This window comes from Ursus arctos, unplaced genomic scaffold, assembly GCF_023065955.2.
Source record: "Ursus arctos isolate Adak ecotype North America unplaced genomic scaffold, UrsArc2.0 scaffold_10, whole genome shotgun sequence".
Lineage (NCBI taxonomy): Eukaryota > Metazoa > Chordata > Mammalia > Carnivora > Ursidae > Ursus > Ursus arctos.
Window position 1 is genome coordinate 66597064 of NW_026622764.1, and position 21692 is coordinate 66618755.

Genomic DNA, 21692 nt, shown 5'->3' on the forward strand with positions numbered 1-21692 from the left:
ATTTTTTATTGATTTTTGTAATCCTAGAAGTCCACTCAATTCCTCTGTAATTCCCAAAACCCTGTCTCATAATCTTTGATTTTATTATTAAAAGGGGGGGAAGATTAACTCCATGGTTTAGTGAATTGGTAGTTAGTTTTATGTGAGGAGGATATTATCAGCTAACATTTTGCTGTGATTTATGGTATCTTTAAACCTTTTTAAAATATTGTCGAAATTTTTGAGAACCAGTATAAATTTTTTTGTCTAAAATGTATGTGAATGAGATGTATCTTCTAGTATTTATTTGTAAAATATAATTTAGAATCTGTAGTCTCTTAACTCAAACAGTTTAATCTCTAAGCCTATACATTCTAAAGAATTAAAATCCTTTTCTTTTTTGGTAGGAGGAATAAACATGGTGTATCTCGAAAGAAGATTGCACAGATGTTGGATCGTTATGAATACGAAATGTCCATCTCTATTGTAATGAATTCAGTGGAACCGCCACACAAAAGCACACAAAGACCTCCTCCTTCTCAGGGGAGACAGAGGTGGGGAGGCTCTCTAGGCTCACATAATCAAGTCTCTGTTACAAATAATCATTAAACTGGCTATTTTCAGCTAACACATTTGTTGCTTGCCCTTGAAAAAATTAGTGAGCCTATCTTGAAGTTTAAATAGTTCCAAATTAAAAAAAAAAAGACTATATTGCCTCACAAAGGATGTTCCCAGCAAGTTGTTTAAATCCTAAAGTGTAAATAAAAATTATATAAAATTGTTTTTTAAATGTTTTTATAATTTTTTGTTGTAATTCCCTTGAGATATTATGAAAACACCTTAGAGTGGGTAGGATCGAGAATAGTTTTTCTACAACTGAATTTTAAACTAATTGTATCTATTTTGTAGATAATGTTGAGTAGTTTTATAGCTCATACCTAAATCTAACCTTTCATAAAACATTAATATTTTTTCTTAACTACCTTAAATATATAAGAAATACTTGATACATGCACCTCAGTTGATATTTGTATTCATTATACAGGTAAAATTATGTTTCTGAAAATTCATCTGTATGACAAAAATATTTCTAAGCTATAATTAGCATATCACTTAGTTAAATTCTTCATCAAATGCTATACAGCAGTAGGTGTACCAACCACCTGGGTTGTTTTCTCCATAATATACATATTCATAATATATGATGTATCCATATTCATCACCCTTCTCAGACCATCCCCTTTCCCTCCACAGTCCCCAGTTCTGGAATGGATAAATAGGGAAATCACTGTATACTTAGAAAAAGCTTTTCAAGTTATTCTGATAATATATCACTTTTCTCTATTTAACACTGTATAATTCCAATACAAAAATACTTTGGACAGGTCCTTAGCATTAATTGTATGATTTGTCTGGTAGGATATTTTATTTCTCCTGTTCTCAGTTTTTTTGTAGACCAACTATATGTCTCATTGGATAGTTTTCTTTATTAGATTGTGTTTTGTCACTTAAAATTTAAAAACTGAGATGGAATTCATTTCTGAGATTTTGTAATTCATCCTCATCTTTGATTTGCTCTTTTTAAGGAAGAAACCCCAGCTAGTTACATGCTATTTAAAAAAACATACTGTTATGATCCTTTAGATGTTTTACATGATAATATTTCATGGCCTATTAAGTTTCTCCTAACCCAGTCCATCCTAAATTTAGTAATCTTTCTTCATACGTTGTTTAAACCCTTTGCTATTCTTTTCAACCTTACTTGAAATGTTCTCCCACATCTATATATTACTTTTTAAGTAATACTAAGTGCAAGTCTCAAAACTAAATACAGTACTCTCAACAAGGTCTGTATTACATTGCCTTTAGTGAGATAAGAATATGATTTCTGTTTATTTGTACTATTCACTGCTGTTTACATTTGAATGGATATTACTTTGCTTTATTTTGTTTAACACGTGTGTTTGTATGTATTCATCTTAACTAAATATGATATAGTAAATATGCTAACTCATGTTTTGTGTGTAAATGTATATATATCTATACATATACACATTTTCTTCATCCACTATTTTCATGTATTATTTTGTTTCAGAGTAAGTCTTCTTGGTATTTAGGCTTGTGTTTTTCAGTATTTTATTATGTACATTAGCTCCTTTGAAAATAGTACAGAAGTATTTAATTTGGGAACAGATGAAACAACTGTTAGATGTAGACTGTTCCTTTCCCTCTGTTTTTATAAAACTGTTGGGAGTAATAGTTCTATGAATCTATAGTTTTTGATTAATAGATGCTCAATTAGCCAAATTTATTTTAAGGAAATAGAGAATTGCCTTTGAAAGCTACAAATTATAAAGAAATATGTTCATGTTAGATGGTAAGTCTGAAATAAATCTCCAGATTTTATTATGGATCAACTTCATCTTTCAGTACTCTGAGTACTTAAATTATCATGCAGAGATCATTAATCATTGCTCATTTTTTTTTTTATAAATCCATATTGAGGCAGGGAAATTGACATTCTAAAAAACTTTGAGTTTTTTTTTTTTTTTTTTAAAGATTTTATTTATTTATTTGACAGAGATAGAGACAGCCAGCAAGAGAGGGAACACAAGCAGGGGGAGTGGGAGAGGAAGAAACAGGCTCATAGCGGAGGAGCCTGATGTGGGGCTTGATCCCGTAACGCCGGGAACACGCCCTGAGCTGAAGGCAGACGCTTTAACCGCTGTGCCACCCAGGCGCCCCTGAAGGTTTATTTTTTAAAGACAAAATTAATAGTTCCTCTAAGCATGTTAAATTAATAGTTCCTCCATTAGCATTCTGTTTAATTTTATTTTTATTTTTTGAACAGTAACAATGCATGAATTTGCAATAAAAGTTACCAAAATCAGTTATAAATCATTGCTTCGATTTTAAATCTATAAAAATCTTAAAAAATCAAAGACATTTACTGATTAAAGATATTTCATCAAAATTTTTCTTGTATTCAGATATTCTCAGGTTTTTTTCCCCCCCAGTTATATTCTTAATGGAATAGCCCCCAGTTGCTATGCCCCATTCTAAGTTGGTCTCCATCCCAAAAAATAACCAGGGCATTAGTCACCGTATTTAACTAAGATAAAATACATTTAGTTAAGCAGAATGCAACTTAATCTAAGTTGTTTTTTCATAGGCTTGGTATAAAAATCACTTCCTTTTTGATAGATTTATAGTTTTCTATATGTCATAATCCTAGCGAAAATACTTAATGTGGTAATTAAGTTGAACTTTTGGTACTGCTTTTTAAATAATCTTTATTTTCAGTATTCACCTTTTTAATAGAAAATGTTAACTTTTTAATATTTTATGTCTGTTTTAAAGTAAGATTGTTTATAAAAGATTGGGTTGTATTTTGTTGTTGGAGCGATAGGGTAGATTTAAGTATTTGAAGTTTGGTTATTTCTTGTCTAATTAATATAGATTGTGGAATTTTCTAGTTTTCTGTATAGGTAAGTTTGGAAGGAGTTCATGATTTCAAAGGATATGAAATACTTATTTTGACCACATTCAAGTTTTTGTTATTGCGGAAATGTCTGATTTTCTAAGCCTGGTTTTTTAAGTATTTATAAAGAAAATTGGTGGTGGTCTCTTTGGAAAATGTTGAAGGACTGTGGTTGTTTATATATTAGTGCCTTGATCGGATAGGTTTGCTAGTGTTCATTGAAATTTTATGTGGTATTCTAACATGAATGCAGTTAACTGAGAATTTGTTACTAGGGCTGAAGATTTGTGTGTGTGTGTGTGTGAGTGTCTGTGTGTGAGTGATTGTTTAAACATTTGCAACCCATTAAATAGAGTAACACCTTAGTCTAGAATCATAACAAAAAATTGTTTAGTTGTGTTACAGTGACCATTCAGAATAAATATTTAGTGGTAGCAGAAAAAGAAGATTGAGTTAATGGTTTTAAAGTTAAATTTTATAGGTTACAATTTATAAATAAAAATTTTTCCATTAAAATTGTTAGATGTAATTCTTGTGCATTTACAGAGGAAGGAGGGATTATATCAAGAGGTTGATGAATATCTCCTGTGTGATGGTTTTCTTTCTCTGTACTAATTAAGGTTGACATACCAGTTTTTATTTTATTTTTAAGATTAAGGTATTATTAAAATAATTGATCTCACTGTATATCAGTTTTCTTCTTAAAATGTCCTTAGGATGGTAAAAGGTACTGTTCAGTTTGTTGAATGAAATAAGTCCTGAAGGAGGAGTAATTAGTGATTTTCTCTAGTGTTTTTCTGATTCCTTTTTTTATATTTAAAACAACATTTGAATTAATTCAATTCAGTTGATTCAAATTGCTAAGTATCTTAAGTCTAAAGATTTTTCACTTTTTATACATACAGTTTGTAAATTGCAGAGCAAACCTTGAAAAGTTTATAATTATAAAATTGCTAAGTATCTTAAGTCTAAAAATTTTTCACTTTTTATATAGTTTGTAAATTGCAGAGCAAACTTTGAAAAGTTTGCAGCTAGGTTCAGAAAACTTGTAATAGATTGGTTATCATTTACATTCAATATCTTTATTTAGACTACACTAAAAGGCATAAGTTTTGTAATAGAATATACATTTGTAAGCTTAATTTTTAATATATCTTCTGTGGAAATTCTTAACATAATGTCACTATCAAATTATGCACAGAAGCAAGGGGGAAGGGTAGCACAAATGATTTTTTGAAAAGAGAGCCTCAAGCTAAGGCTCTGTTGGAAAATTTTAACTTTTGGGTGCATTTAATAGTTTATTTTAGTAATTTAGATTAGAAATAATCTCTTCTTTCTCCTTTTCCTTAACAAATTTTGTTCTCTGAATGATAACCTTGTTGTGTTCCAGATGTGATGATTGCAGTACTCACATATTATAATACACTACCCAGTATAGGACCCCTTAACTCCAATAAGCTGTCTCAAATTTAAGTACGAATAAAATAGATTCTTTTATTTAGCATGGACACAGTTACCGTTTGTCTCCTAACCTTAGAACAAGACACAGTCACATTAACAAGCATTACCCCTACTTTGGTGAGTAACTGAAGACTTCATCCAGGAATGTCTTCTAGTTGAAAATATTTCAGTGTTTTTTTAATTGAACTTTTTGTAAATTAGTGGGAAGACAAAGAGATTTTTACGATGACCTAGGGGCTTTTTGCCTTTCAACTTATTAGTAACTAAGGAAAAAAAATAATAATCTGTTCATTCATGGTTAAAATTGTGTTCAAGTTCAGTAGAGTCCATTGAAATACACTTTATTTGGATTATTTTCTTGTTTTAACTGCATTCTCAGATAGGACAGATAAAATCAAAGTTTTACCCTTGGGGTTGGTTCATCTACAACTGTTAATTACAGTTGTACAACTCAGTGGTGTCTCTTCAGTTATAATCCTGAACTCTTAAGTTTTTTTAGTATAACAAAATGAAATTTGATTTTGGGGAGGGATTGTGGGTTCTTCCTCTGCCTTTATTATTTTTTCTTTCTGTTTTTTTTTTTCTTAATAGTATTGGAAATCATGTTTCTTGTTTCTTCATAGTCTTTTCCTGTACACGTTTTCTTTTTCTTCTGTCCATTTTCTACTCAGCCATCCTTGTGTAACTGCGTAACATTTTTAATGAAGATGGTGAGATGGTAAGTGGCTGACAAAAATGGAGGTAACTTTTTCCCTCCTATATTTCAGTGAACTCATTGTTCCTTGGGAACCTTATTTAATTAACCATGTTATATTTATAGACTAGCACCTTTGCAGTTGGTTTCCTGACCCTGCTGTGTAGTTAGAACTTAGATATGAAAGTACTGGAAAGATTTATAAAAGTCTAACAATGTGTTACTCATTAGTTAAGAATCCCATAAACATGACATAGTACTTGGATGTGTGAATTCAAGAAAAATTATTTTATAATACTTAAGCGTCATGATGATAGACTTGTTGGTAAGTGGTAGTTGGCAATTCAGTATTTGTAGAATTCACTGTTAACGTCATGATTCTCCAAACCACCCTAATAACGAACAGAGTGATTTTGAAGGAAAGCTGAGCTTGTTTTGAGTTCAGCCTCTACAAGTGCTTCATATTGTGCAATACTGCTACAATGAGCAATAAGGATTTAATAGCAGCAAGCCTGAATATAATAATGTTCATTTAAGTAGCCACCATTTATTTAATGCCTGTCAATGCCAGGCTCTGTTGTAATTGTGATTGTTAACAGGCTTCAAGTTTTCATAACAGTCCTCCACGGGGTTTATAAAGCAGAAACAAAAACTTACAGGGGTTAAGCAAATTTCTCCAACATAATTCCTCTGGGGAGAGATGTAATTGGGATGCAACTCAGACATACTCCTCACTATAGCCCATTTTATCTTTTAAACATAGTCATCTTTTAAAAAATTATTACCAATACAGCCTTTTCTTTTTTTAAGGTAGGAAAGAAATTCCAGTGAAGAGTTGAGGGCATCTTTAATGGTACCTTTGTTTTTTGTGTGTGTTTTTCATTTTTTAAAAATTTAAATTCCGTTAATTAACATAATGTATTATTGGTTTCTGAGGTAGCAGTGATTCATCTAACTTTGAATTTGTAGGGTTGAAGATATGTTAATTTATCAGTGAAATTATTATATACTTGAAATTTATTAAGAGGGTAGATTTTAAGTGCCCTTACCACAGGAAAGAAAAGATGCTAATTATGTGCTGTAATGGATATGTGAACTAGCTTGATTGGGGTGATTATTTCATAGATTACATGTATATGAAATCATCAACCTAGACCCCTTAAATATATACAATTTTTATGGTTCAATTATACCTCAAAATTCTAAAGGAAAAAAAAACTGTAAATAAAAAAGAAAATGTGAATTGCTACCCTTTTGGAAAAGGAACATAAATATCTACTTAAGCTAAAAATAAATTCTTTAATCCCATTCCTGAGAATCAAATATAAAAATAAAAATATCCGTACACAAAAAATTGATACATATAAGGATATTTATTGAAGCATTATTTCTAACAGGTAATAACTAATCATCGGTGAATAATCAGTAGGGAATGAAGTAATGCTAAAGAGTGAAGAAACCTGTAAGTGGCCATTTATTTAGAGTCCTGTTTTTAAAAGTCAAGACTGAAAGTAGAGATACCATTTAGTTTATTTAATGTTTTCTACAAAATATACAGTGGTATAATTGATAATCATATTTCAGCAGTATTTTTTCAACTGAATTTTTACATATGCTCTGCTTTAATGTTTAAAATTTATTTTAATTTTTGATTTTAATTAGCTTTTGAAATGTGTAGTATTCAATAAATGGATTGTTAAATTATATAAGCTGTTTGTTTTGCTGATTTTGAGGCAATATTTCCCAGAACAGATCAGCACTGTGTGGAAGCGGTCTTTATTTTTCTTTTAATGTTCACATATATCTTAAGTGTGCTACAGTAGTAGATGTTATGGAAATTACTTCAGTTTTCTGAATTTCTAAGAATTAAGCATTTCTTTCATTTATAATAGCATCTTTTTCTTCTGTGTTGTTTAACTTTCCAAAATTAAAGAACAATAGAAGAGCCAGTTACTTAAGTTTACTATGTAAATAATATATTGAGTTAATTAGATTCTACAGGGAAGACCTTTAGGTATAGAATGAAGAATTCTTATTGTTGAGTATTTGCCTTATTTTTAGTTAACCTAAAAAATAGAAGGACTGGCTCTTGTTTGGTTTTTCTTAATCCCTAGAGTAGATTGTGATTTTTTGTTTGTTTCTAATTGTGAAATCAGAAGTAGAATTTTTGTTAGAATAGGAAAGACTTCTTGAAAAAAGAAATAGCATTAGTTTCATCAGTAGATTAAAATAGTTTTCAGTTTAGGACCTAGAAAACAGCGCATTATCGAATTGAGATTATTGGAATATAGTACAATGTAACACTGGCAAAGATGTGGTTAAAACATTTATTTTTTTTTAATAAACATGCTTTTTTTTTTTTAATTTTATTTATTTATGTGACAGAGATAGAGACAGCCAGCGAGAGAGGGAACACAAGCAGGGGGAGTGGGAGAGGAAGAAGCAGGCTCCTAGCGGAGGAGCCTGATGTGGGGCTCGATCCCATAATGCCAGGATCACGCCCTGAGCCGAAGGCAGACGCTTAACCGCTGTGCCACCCAGGCGCCCCGGTTAAAACATTTTAATTCAAATGTAAGTAATTGAAGTATGTACAGAAAATGTGTTAGGAGGCCTGACCAGGGCTAAACATTTTGAATTAATTTAAAATTAATGAGAGAAAAACCTATTTTTAAAAATATTCTGGGGAATGATAGGGAGGAAATTGTTAAGGCTAGAAGGATAGTGGTCAGAAGTAGTATTTCTCCCTCCCTCCCTATTTTCCCTTTGCTTTTCAAAAACCAGTAAAGCCCAAGTTATGAAAAAAGATTGATTATCTTGTAACCCACGTGCCTTAAAACAGGGTCTTCCTTGTCATCCTTGGTCCACTACTGGGTCTTTGGATCTTTGTCCTTTAAAAAGAGTCAATAAAATACTTGTTGAATGGTAGACATAGTCTCCCTGAAACAATCAACAACCTTTTGATATTAAGGACACAATTGATCTTAAGTAGAACAACTTTATAGGGTAGTTTGTAATTTAGGAAGCATGGAAATGGAGTGTGAATTAGTTGGGTTTGATAATTGTTAGAGGTGAGAGTGTACAGACCAGCAGAGGGGAATGCTCATCCATTTAACTTGGCATATCTAACACCATTAGAGCCTTTTAGTTCAGATTTTGAACCAGTAGTCTTCAGATTCATGATTTATGATCAAGAAATTCAATCCTTAGAATACAGACAACTAAAGCAACCTTCAGGTTTTTGATTATCCATTTCTTTTAGGGTCATTTAAAGGTTATTCTCTTGCTTTTTGCTTTAATGTTTTGCAGAATTCTCAAAAAATCTGAGGAAAATCCTAAAGTGGTCATTTTTCAGAGTCCTTCTTCCAAAGAACTGTGATCCTAAGTCTAATTAAAAAAAAAGTACTTGATCTCTTTTCATTTTGAACACATTTATCTTTATTCAGCATAAAGAATACCTGGTACTGATAATACATCTTCATATAGTTATTTTTTCTTTGAAAAATAATATATATTGAGTTACTATTTGCCACTTTTAGGCTAAGTAACCTCAATTTAACTTTTCTTTAGTTTGTTCTACTTAGAACACTTTGCAACATATTCATGGCATAATTTTAGTGGAAAGAACACATTATTTTAAGAGTCAGGCAATCTGAGTTCCACTTCTATTTGTATCCATTCTCTCTTCTATTTCAGTAGAGAGGGTAGCCCTCCTCCAATCTACACACCTTCACCGGTGTTCTGGGTTGCTTTCTCAGGAATGTTTATATGTTGTCGATTATTCCTTCTCTCTGTAACTTGAGTCTTGCTTTCTTTCCTTGGTCTGTCCACATTCAGACATGATCAAGTCTCATTTCTTAAAGCCCCTCTTTTTTTTTTTTTTTTTTTAAGATTTTATATATTTATTTGAAAGAGAAAGCATGATGGGGGGGGAGCAGAGGGATAGGGAGAAGCAGACTCCCTGTTGAGCAGGGAGCCCGATGTGGATCCCAGGACCCTGGGATCATGACCGGAGCCAAAGGCAGATGATTAACCAACTAAGCTACTCAGACACCTCCATTAAAAACCCCTTTTCTTGACACCACTCCTTTACAGTCAAACTCCTCTAAAGAACTGTGACTATTGTCATTTTGCCCTCAACTGTTCCTGATACTATCCACCCACTCCTTTTTAGCTTCTGCCTCTATCATTCTAAATGATATGCTTAAATAGATCTTAAGGTCTCCAGAATGTTCCTCGGTATTGATGAGCTTTTTTCTGTCCTCATATGACTACCCAGTAAGCATTTGACTCTTGATCACTTTTTTCCTTAAAATATTTTTCTTTGATAAAGTTTTTGTTCATATCGCTGTGGGTACTTCTTGGTCTCATTTGCTGCCTTCTCTTCCTCTTGGTCTTTGCTTTTTAGAATTAAGTTTTAGTTCTAGACCATCTTCTGTTCTTAATCTTAGCCTTTCCCATGAGATTTCATCATTTCTCACTTAGACATGGTAGTCTCCCTACTTTTCTTTGTCACCCTGTGATTTTATTCACAGAGCAACTAATCTATAATTTAAAAAAATTTTTTTAATGTAAATTACATCACTCCCCACTTAAACTCTATTTCTTCCCTGACCCAGACTTGCACAACTCTCCCCTTCCCTTACTACATTCCATCTAGATGGGTCTTTTTGTTTGTTCTTGAAACATGCTAAGCTTGATTTTGCTTTAAGCACTAGCTTTTCTCCGAGAATGCTGTCGGCCTAGCGTTGTTTCAACATTCAGGTCTCACCTCAAATGTCACCTTTGCAAAGAGGTCTTCCCTGATTATTTCAATCTTAAGTAAAATAGACCTATCCCTGTCACTCTTAATACATTGTTGCATTTTGTTTTCATCATAGTACTTATTAGTAGTTGAAGTTATCTTATTTGATACTGATTTATTGGGGGTCTGCCTGAACAACAATATACGTCTCATGAGAACTTACTTTGTTTGAGCTGTATCCACAGAATCTAAACCAGTTCCTGTAATATTGCAGGAGCTCATTAATATTGGCTGAAGGATTTGATACTGCTGCTTCTGCTATTAATAGTATTGATCCCTAAATGTATTTTCTTTTTTTTGTAAATTAAAAAAAATTTTTTTTTATTTGAAACAGCTTAAGCAGGGAAGGAGGGTCAGAGAGAGGGAGAAGCAGACTCTCCGCATAGCAGGGAGCCCGATGCGGGGCTCAATCCCAGGACCCTGAGATCCTGACCTGAGCTGAAGGCAGACGCTTAACTGACTGAGCTACCCAGGCACCCTGTTCCAAATGTATTTTCTACTTAGATGTGGTGTTTGAGCTTCAGGCTTTTTACTCATCTGCCTACCTAATGTTTCTACTCTTAAGGCTTGGAAAATTGAACAGTGACCTTCTCTCCCATCTCTGGATTTCTAGGATTTCATAGTGAATGGATCTACCATCCATTTTTGTAAGCCAGAAACTTGAGAGTCTTCTTTGATGCCTTCTTTCCCCCATCATTCTCAATCCACCAACCACGGCCTGTGGATTTTGCCATTCAGATATCTCTTGAATTTGTCCATTTTTGACTGTCATGTCTCTAGTTTGAGTCATCTCTGAGACCTGAGTCCCCACATCAATTCTGGCTTTGTTCTAACCCTTTGCACAGTCTATCCAGACGGAAGTATAATGGACATATGGAAAAGTGCTTAAATTTTAAGTGTATAGCTCACATTTTCACAAAGGGATCATATCCATGTAACCAGAAGTCTGCTCAAGAAATAGAACATGACCAGCACCCTCCTTGCCAGAGTGATCTTTATAAAATGGAAATATAGTCACGTGTAAAACTTTTCAGGTGCTTCCCATTGCTGTTAGGCTAAAGACCAAAAACCATACAGTGATATTTAAGACCCTACCTTCCTATCCAACCTCATGTTTTATTACTCTTCTTACTTTCTGTATTCCAGCCCCAGTGGCCATCTGTCAGTTCTTGACTGTGCTGTTTGGTTTTCTTCCTGGTACACATCCCTTCCACACTCATCCTTCAGATTTGAGCTCTTCAAAGAAGCTTTTTTGGACATAGCAGGCTTGGCGAGGTCCAAAATACATGGTATAAGTTTTCATGTATTTTTTGTTAATTTGTATGATTATGATTATTTCCCCTCATTTTTAAGTCAGGTTTTGAGTCAGACATAGTATCTGTTTTGCTCACCATTGCATACATGGTCATCAGCTAGCACAGTGGCTAGGCAAGAGTGATAGTATTTATACAATAAGTGAATATGAGTATTCTCAGCCTGTTGTGGGCCGAGTTGTGTCACCTCGAAGTTCATGTGTTGAAGTCCATTACCTAGAATGTGACTGTTTGGGATACAGGGCCTTTTAAAGGTAATTAAGGTAAAGTGAGATCATGTGGTTGGGCCCAAATCAAATATGACTGGTGTCCCTGTAAGAAGTGGTTAGAATAGACACACATAAATGGGAGACCTTGTGAAGATACTGGAGAAAGACCTCTGAAGAATCAATCCTGCTGACACCTTGATCTTGGACTTCTAACCTCCAGAATTGTGAGAAAATTAATTTCTGTTGTTTAAACCACCCAGTCTTGGTACTTTGTAGATTTGGCAAACTAACTTAGATTTTGGTACTGGGAAGTGGGATGCTGCTCTGATAAATACCTAGAAATGTTGAAGTGACTTTGGGACTGGGTATGGTAGAGGTTTGAAGAATTTTGAGGTGCATGTTAGAAAAAGCCAAGGTTGCTTTGGGAGATCGTGAGTAGGTATGTGGACATTGAAGGGGATTCTGGTAAGGGCTGTGAAAGGAAAGAGATGGTTGCTGTTGTCTTGGAGAGATATACATATGATCACAAAGAGAGTCTTGGTAGAAATGAGAAAGATGCTTTGATGAAGCCTCAGATGGAAATGTTACTGGAGAATGAACAAAAGGTGATCTTGTTAGAATATGGCAAAGAACCGGCTAAATTGTATTCCAGTGTTTTGTGGAAAATAGAACTTGTATGATGAACTTGAATACTTAGCTGAGTGTTCTAAGTGAAGTGTTAAGATCCACAGCTTTATTTCTCCTTGCTTATAGTAAAATGCAAGAGGAGACAGAAATTGAGGAAGGAATTGTTAAGCAAAAAGGAACCAAACTTGAAGAAGTGGAAAATTCTCAGCCGATGCTTATTGTGAAAAGTTAGCAAGTATGTGTTCTGGAGATAACATCAAGATTGTTGCTAGACAACTGTTTGCTAAAGAGATTACAGGCATGTGATTTAGGCATCCATTAAGCTGGCTCAGCAGACATAGAGATGGAATTATGCTAGCAGAAACCCTAACAGCTTGGACTGAAAGGGACAAAATAGGATGAAATGAAGGGAGGCCCTCAGATTTCTGAGATTCCATAAGACAAGTCAGTAGAGTCAGCTGGCTGTAATCATGTGTTGTCTTTCAGGAACGGGGTGGCCCCGAAGGAGGTTCGGAAGCTGACAGGGCTGCCACTGCCACCATGGGATCAGAGCCCCAAGCCTGAGGGGGTGGGGCTACCACACTGGTGGGCCACCCAGAGGACAGAGCATGGAGCCAAAGAGGGATTATTCTTTAGCCTTAAAATCTAATGCAATTTGCCTTGTTACTTTTTGAATTGTTTGTGACCCATTGCCCAGAAAAATTTCTGATTTTTCCCTTTTGGAATGAGAATGTCTATCCTATGCCTGTCCCACCATTGTATTTTGGAAGCAGATAACTTACTTAGATTCACAGTACAGTTGAAGAGGAATTTTCCCTCAGGATGAATCCTAACTCAAGTCCACCTGATTTAAATGATATTTAGGTGAGGTATGGTACTTAGAGTTGATGCTGGAATGAGTTAAGACTTTAGGAGCTGTTGAAATGCAGTGAATGTGTTTTGCTTATGAGAAGGACATGAATTGTGGGGACCAGAAAGTAGAGTGTTACAGACTGAATTATGTTCCCTCAAAATTTATATGCTGAAGTACTAACCCCCAGTACCTCAGAATGTAACTGTTTTGGAAGACAGAGCTTTTAAAGAGGTAGTTAAGATAAAATAAGGTAATATGGATGGGCTCTTAATTTAGTCTGACTAATATCAGACACACACAAAAGGAAGACCATATGAAGACATTGGAAGAAGACAGCCATCTATCAGCCAAGGAGAGAGGCCTTAGAAGAAACCAACCCTGCTGACATTTCAACCTCAGACTTGAAACTTCCAGAATTCTGAGAAAATAAATTTTTGCTGATTAAGCCATCCACCCGGTCTGTGGTACTTTGTCACAGCCGTACCAAATAATACACAGCTATTACACGAGCTAGTTGAGAGACATCTGTGAGACATTTCCTTCTCTCTTCTGCAGCTCCTTCATGTATAAAAAAAGATATTTGACTGGATCAGTGGTTCTTAATTTTTAATTCAGAGGTTTCTAAAAATGGCATGTGTTTCATTCAGAAGTATACAGTGGGTTGCCTGACACTGGAGATGTTCACAGTATAATTGAGTTCTGTGTTTCAGACTGTTCCTTCAAGGCACCTTAGGGATTGTTGTGAAAGACAGAAACCTCCACTTACCGTAGAACACAGAATTCGAAATTGCATAATTAGTAGATAATAGCAGCAGTTCTGACTACAGCTTGGACAAGCCACTTAACTTTCTGAAACTTACCTTCATAATTAAATAAGGATTATACTTTCTCACTCTATAACATAGGATTATTGGATGGATTAAATGAGATGAGTGTGTTAGAGTTTCAGCTGAAATAGCTCTTTTGTTAGCCCTGAAATTCTGTGATTTCGTTTTGCTTTTTTGATGATTTTACCTCTTTGCTATATACTAGGAATAGGCAGAGAAGGAAACAAACCAATTGATTTTTATACTAGTTAGAAATGCTGAGATATATCTAGAAGGATAAAGTTGTTATTAGATTTGGTTATTAAATTTGTCAAAGATCTTCATATTCCTTCCTCATCAGCATAGGCACTTGAGTTAAGCTGTAGAACAGCTCAAAACAATTTATGATGATGTATGTGGCCTTCTAGCATGCATATCAGCACTATTAGTTCATCTGTGTTGTATGGACTGTTGGTATGATCCAATCAAAGTGATATTCCCATTTCTACTGACAAATTTGGTATGATTAGTTTCACAGAGCAGTGTATTGGCAAGACCACACAAGACATTTCTTTAAAGAAGAAAGAAGGATTTTTGTTTTGTTTCAATGTCAAGCATACTGAAAGTGGTAAGACTTTTCCCCCTCTCTTAGTCTTCATGGAGACAATTTTCCCCTTGTTTTTCATATGTGACCTTTTGTAATGCTCATGTCTTGGTGTGGTATCGGCTTACCTGTGGTTGTATGAAACAGTTAATTACAGCCTGGGCTTCTATGAAGTGAGTTATTCAAAATGGGAATATCAGTTTGAGTGTGTGTTGGTTTTCAATTTTTGTAATACAGTTAGAGAAGTGATTAAGAGCTGTCACAAGATTTATTAGACAAAGAGGAAGAAAGAATATGTTGAAAGGTGAGAGGCAGTTTGTAATATTTTAAGATACATTTTAAGATACTTAATTAAAGATTTAAATATTTAAGATAATATTTAGTAGTACCTCATTTTGTTTTTTTTTATTTTTAAAGATTTATTTATTAGAGAGAGAAAGTGCACATGTGCAAGTGAGGGTGGTGGGGAGAGGGAAAGAATCTCAAGCAGACTCCCTGCCGAGCAGGGAGCCTAACACAGAGTTCATCTCATGACCCCGAGATCATGACCTGAGCCAAAATCAAGAGTCAGATGCTTAACTGACTGAGCCACCAGGTGCCCCTCATTTTATTTTTTTTAATGATAGCATCCTAAATTTTTTATGACATGCTGTTCTTCTTGACTCAGATTATTTTGTGCTCTTACAGTGAAGTAGAAGAAATTACTATATTTAGAAACAATTTGCTTATAGAATAATGAGGTTATCTGTAGGCAGAATAAATAACATTCAATGGAGAAGGGAAATCAGAAGAAAAAGCAGTTTTTAATAAGTTAAATAGGGGCACCTGGGTGGCTCAGTTGGTTAAGCATCTGCCTTCGGCTCATGTTATGATTCCAGGGTGCTGGGATCGAGCCCCACGTCAGGGCTCTCTCTCTGCCTGCCACTCCCTCGCCCTCTGCCTGCCACTCCCCCTGCTTGTGTGCTCTCTCTCTCTTTCTCTGTCAAATAAATAAAATTTAAAATAAATTATCTTGAGACTTCCCAAGTAAGATGTCAATAAATTGCTGTGGTATGGAAATGATGTAGAATGTTCAAGAGGTATGTGTTTCGTTATATGAATTCTCCCTTTATAGGAGCTAGGTTAGATTTGCCAAGAGTACAGAGCCAATAGTAGGTCTCCAGAACTGAAGCTCAGGGGAGCATCTTGCCCACAGCAGGAAAAAGAGCCATAATGGGTCTTATAAGTCTGAGAAAACACTAAGATTATGCTGAGGAAACATAAATTCAGTCAACAAATACGAAACAAAGGTGTAAACTGGAAGACAAAAAGAGTCAGGAGCCAGAAACTGAAATAGAACTTAGTGAGTAAAGTTGGCTGCATGCAAGGATGGCATGCTTTATTGATAGTTAGCTGTATCATTCGTTGGTGGGAAATTGACTAATTTTAAGTTACAGAATTGGACTAGGAAAACAAGGCTTCCTTGAATTGTCTTGCCTAGTGCATATCAGAATGCTTTATGTTTTTCCTAAGTACATCAGGTGTATCATGACTCTTGGGATAGTCTATACAGATATGTAGTAGAAGTACTCAGTGCAGTAGGGAAATAGGTGGAAGCAGTAGCTACTGGGAATGGAATGATGTTTTCTGATGGGAGGAATGTTTTTGGGAAATGCAAGCGAGTAATGAGAAGAGGCAATAAAATGTTTTCTGCTTTTCCACTGTTGAGTTAATGAGCTGGTAGTAGGTGAGTGGAATGTGGAAGACTAGGAGTGGGGAAGTCTTCCTGGAGGAGTTTGATGCCCAAGCCTAGTCTAAAAGTGGGATTTTAGGCGTGATCCCGGTGTTATGGGATCGAGCCCCACATCAGGCTCCTCCGCTATGAGCCTGCTTCTTCCTCTCCCACTCCCCCTGCTTGTGTTCCCTCTCTCGCTGGCTCTCTCTCTCTCTGTCAAATAAATAAATAAAATGTAAAAAAAAAAAAAAAAAAGTGGGATTTTAGCAAGGGAAAGAAGAGTATGGGAAAAGGGCCTATAGGCAGTACTAACTGAATGATCAAGGGCTTAGAGGCAGGAAACAATAATGCATTTATTCATGTATATATTTATTCAGCAGTATTTCATGAGTGCCTACTATGTGCCAGGCATTGTTCTAGGTGATAGAGATACAGCAATGAACAAAATAGACAAATCCTCTGCCCTCCTAGAGTCATTATAGGGAAACAGACCCTACCCCCAAAAAATAAGTATCTAATAGGTCAGGTGATAAGGGCTACGGGAAACATTGGAAGCAACATAAAAGGGACAGGGAAGGTGGGGCTTAGGGGAGTGGATGCCACTTTACCTGGAGTTATCAGTAAAGGCCTAACGGAAACGGTAACATTTGAGCAGAGACTGGAAGAGAGTGAATTAGCAAAGACAGCAGTGAGGGAAGAGCATTCCAGACAGTGGAGCCTGCAAGTGAGGGCCCAGATGAGGTGGGACTGTGCTTAGTGTGGTTAAGAACTAGCAGGAGATCCATTTACCTGGAGCCAAGTGATCATAGGGCAAAATTGTAGAAGAGAGTCAAAGAGGAAGAATCAACCAAATAACACGGGCCTTGTGAATTATTGAAGGAACATAGGCCTTTACCCCCCTTGAGACGGGAACTATTCGGGAGTTCTGAGTTATACTAACAACTTGTGTTTCAAGTTACGCAAGTCAGTTCTGGCTCCTGTCCTGAGAATCAGTTTTAGGCAAGAGTGGAAGCAGGGCTGTTGTCAAAATCCAGGTGAGAGTTGACCATGAATTCAACGAGGGGTAGAGGTGTTGGTGAGAGTTGTTGAAGCTGAGTTGGCAGGATTTGCTGAATAGATCAAATAATGGGCATGAGAGAGAAAAAGTTTACTGGGAAATAATATATTGTAGGAGGAGCACATTTGGGAAGGAAAACAGATGTTCACTTCTGGACATGTTAAATTTGAGAAGCCGCCTAAGGAATGCATCTAAATGGAGATGGAGAATATGTAGTGTGTTCAGGTGAGAGGTCCGGGTTAGCAGTACCAACTTGGGATGGGTTGGAAAGCAGGCTTTTCATTGTTGTTGGAGCATAAAATTTGGTGTATGATATAGTAGGAGATAATTTCAAGCATCAGTTCTCAGTCTTCCTCATTATGACACATATAGAAAACAAAATTTGTAGGGTTTGCTGGAGTAAATGGACCAGGCTGTTCTTCCCAAGGCTGCTGGTCCTAGGGTTTGGAAAGTCCACCTGGAGCGAGCCACGTTCAGTGATCTTACCTTTCGCCTGTTTGAGGCCTTGCCAAGTGCAGTATTGGGAAGTTCTGCTCTAGAGAGGTAGTCAGATCAAAGGGTCAGATCAAGGAAAGCCTGACAGGGTTAATGAACTAAGACTTTGTCATGCAGATAACGGGTATCACTAAAGAGATTTCAGCAGAAATATGACATAGTTGCATTTGTTTTAGATAAGCACCTTTCGAACTGGTGAAAGGTTAGTTTTTAAAAATTTCTAATCAATCTGATACTTCAGTAAAGTGAACTACTAGAAAAAAATTTAATGATAAATATTAAATTCAACAGATATAAAAATCCAGATTGCTATAAAAGTTTTTAAAAACTTACTCTCAATTTCTGTACTTGTGGACTAGTAGCAAACTGCTTATGGACTGGCATCAGTATGAATAATACTTTTGGGTGGCACTGTTTGAAATGGATTATACTTGATAGAGTAGTGATAAAAAGAAGGAAATACCTGCAGACATCTTACCAGTTAGTAGGAAAGCCACCAAACATTGGTCATGTTTGTTGAATATGTGGAGCGGCCTGACGCAGCCTCTCAAGGCAGTGGTTTGACAGGCATACAACTTGTGGTGGGGCTTACACCACTGATAGTACAAGTGGCCATTCTGATAGTGTGGCCTCCTCCATTTCCTCAGCATTCTGCTGTTGGGGAGCCACTCCAGGTAGCCCTGAACTTGGTCAAGCATAGCTTATGTTTAACCGTCTCTTGGTTGGTAAAATTTGCTTATTTGCTTTAGGTTCAGTGGTGACCAGAGGGTTACAAAGGATTTGGGTGGAAGATGGTAGAATGACCTTTGTTGTTGCCTGGTTTCCAGATCATGTGACAGAAAATCACCTGGGTTATTTTAGCTGTCTGATACATAGGTTATACAAAACTCAAAACTTTGGAGCAAGGGGGTCTCTCTGAATTGACTAAAATTAAAGATGTGTGGAACGATTAGCCTTTCTGCATAGTTAGTGCATGAAGATTACCCTTGTCCTGGTAGAGCCAGTGTTCCTGGTTTTTCTGTTTTTGTTTTTGTTCCCCTACTAAAAGCACCAGCGTTTAACAGAGGAAGACGGGATCCTCCTGAACCCATGTTATGTTTCTCTCTGTATTCCAAAGGAACTGAGCTGCTCCCTGGAAGTGAATATACCCATCTGACAGAGATGTGGGATCACCAAGTATGTTATTTAATCAAACTTCTTTTTTTTTTTTTTAGTGATTTAAAAAAGGCCTTGTTTGTCTGTGGTAAGCACAAGTCTACTTTCATTTATATGGACTCCTCGCCACATTCCTACCTACCCCTACCCACCCTAACTTGGGCGACCAGTCAAGTCTTGGGCAAGAATAGTGAGAAGGTGCTAGGTCAGAAGCCATATTCTTAAGGTAGCTGATAGATTTGAGAGTTCTTATTGGTGGAAATGCACTCTGAGTAACAGGGTCATTGCAAGATGGATCTTGAGTATGCAGTCAGAATTTGGAATCTGGTGGCATTTCAGCTAACTGACCCACCCCTTGGTAGAGTCAATGAGTGCCTTTGTCTTCTTCACCAGGGGTGAGTCTCAGGTATGTCAAAAAGGTGGTCAAAACCCAGAGGTAGCTTGATTGCATATGTGTTTTTGCAGAGATAATGTTCAAATTCTTTAATGGCGGGGTCAGCCAGTTGGCCAGGTTGCATCTGCTCTTTCTGGCTGTCTCAGCCCAAATCCTGGGGAAGCTGCAGTTCTTCTAAGTAACCACATGAAGGCAACTCTGAGGGAATCAATGGTGAGTTGTAACAGCCTTTGGTCCGGGGGCCAAAAGGACCTGCTGGGGTGCCAGTGGGACTGCCACTGGTATCTCATCTCCCACTGTCTTCCAGGCCAGCTCTAATAGAAGAGACATGAAAGAACAGGATCTGGCTGGCTGATTGCTACTGCCAGGTCTGTTCCTGGTCAAGATCCACTTGAGTTTCCCCAGGAATGGGTGGGAAAAGCAGGTAAAACGCAAGCTTTCTCTTGCGGTTCTGTCCCTGAAGGGAGCCAATAGCAATGCCCAGGAGGCAAGATTTTTGAGGATTGATTGCATGGGCACCAACTGGTCATAACTGATTCTGGTTACTGTGCTAGAGAAGAAACCAACGGGCCCTTTGTGGTGCCAGTCACTAACCTGTTACTAGGTCAGTGGGGGTCCTAGAGAAGGGCCTGGACTGCAAATTAGAAGGGGCCCAGGATAATTATATACTAAAGGGTACAGAAGAATTTAAGTACTTTAACAAATCGTGCTAGCCACATTATTGTAGCCCTTTAAGGTCTGAGAGTCATGGACTCTTGGGTATCCATGGCAGTTTTTATATGCATAAAAAAATGTTTAGTTTCTCCAGTTTTCTTCTAATTCTTTTCTGGGACAGGTGGTGCCCCAGAGAGACTATGAGATGACAGTGCCTGAAATAAGGTAAATACCTCCTTCATCTGTGCTATTGGCAGAAATTGATTGGAAGTTAGAATTTGTCACCTCTATTCTCTTTCCTGGATCCACAGAGCAGAGTGTGCCTCTCACTCGTACATGTTGAATTAACATTGTGTCTGTGTTTCCTTGTTTTAGGACAAGTCTGAGTACTTGTGTAGGAAGGTGAGAGGAAATGGACTTGGTTGAAGTTCTGGTCAGACAGGTGGGCGAAAGAGCGTACTTCTTGGAGACCTCAGGCAGGGATATTTCGCTCAGGGAAGCTGGGAGTGATGCAGAAGGGGTGTTAAAGCTCAATCTTTGGAGTACTTGGAAAACTAATTTCATAAATTGATTTCAAGGACCAAGAGCTTGGGAGTCCTACAGGGGAATGTGAAAATGGCCACCGAAAGAGGAAGGTCCCAAACCATTGAAGCAAATAGTACAAAAAATCTCTGGTGTCCTTTTCAACCATGATGATACTTAGAATGTATTGGGTCTGTATAAAGGTACAAGCTCCAAGCAGGTACTGGTGAATGTAGAGATGGTAGTGACAGATCTTTCTGTATGTGGTTGAAATTTATTAGAAAATTAAGAGAAATTATGTAGAAAATGAGACAAATAATGCACCCAGAATTCTAAGGCATGTCCATAGGAAACAGATAAGAAAGTATCATTGGTAATTATTCAAATGAAAGAATGAAGAGGGAAGAGAATGCTGTGGAGACTTCAAGCAGTAAGGAATTGAGCAGGGTAGTTTTGAGTACATTAGAGAGCAGATTGGCTGAGTGGGGGTGAGAACGGTTAAAACATACTGCTTTTTAAGTATAACAAAACAGCAACAAAGATAGTATAGTGACTAGAATACTATGATCAAGAAATTAGAATCATTGTTCTCATTATACTACAGTTTTGTGACCTTTTACAAATTACTGTCCCAGTTCATGAATCAGATATTGCATGTAAAGATTATAACCTTTCTGGGGCACCGGCACAGTCAGTTCAGCATCTGACTCTTGGTCTCGGCTCAGATCGTGACCTAGGTTGTGAGACTGAGCCCGGTGTCGGGGTCCTTGCTCAGCGCGGAGTCTGCTTTGAGATTCTCTGTACCTCACGCCCCACGCCTCCCACTCATGCTCTCTCTCTAAAATAAATAAAGCTTAAAAAAAAGAGAATACC

At 36.5% G+C, this 21692-nt stretch overlaps 1 protein-coding gene across 7 annotated transcripts in view; it reads left to right on the plus strand.

Moving 5' to 3' along the window:
* The window catches only part of N4BP2L2 (NEDD4 binding protein 2 like 2), a 75207-nt gene that overhangs the window by 19353 nt on the left and 34162 nt on the right, over positions 1–21692 (plus strand). For 2 of the 7 annotated variants that reach the window (XR_008958287.1, XR_008958289.1), the window contains one exon: positions 387–8186. The exons of 2 other annotated variants lie outside the window; for them this stretch is intronic. Coding sequence is in view for 3 of the 5 variants with exons in the window: in XM_044381746.3 (XP_044237681.3) it covers positions 387–533; positions 11563–11705 (290 nt within the window). In the remaining 2 variants the exon portion in view is untranslated. Of the gene's footprint in view, positions 1–386; positions 8187–11562; positions 11706–21692 lie in introns of all 7 variants that reach the window. 3 more of the 7 variants (XM_057309281.1, XM_026493114.4, XM_044381746.3) reach the window with 2 other exon arrangements.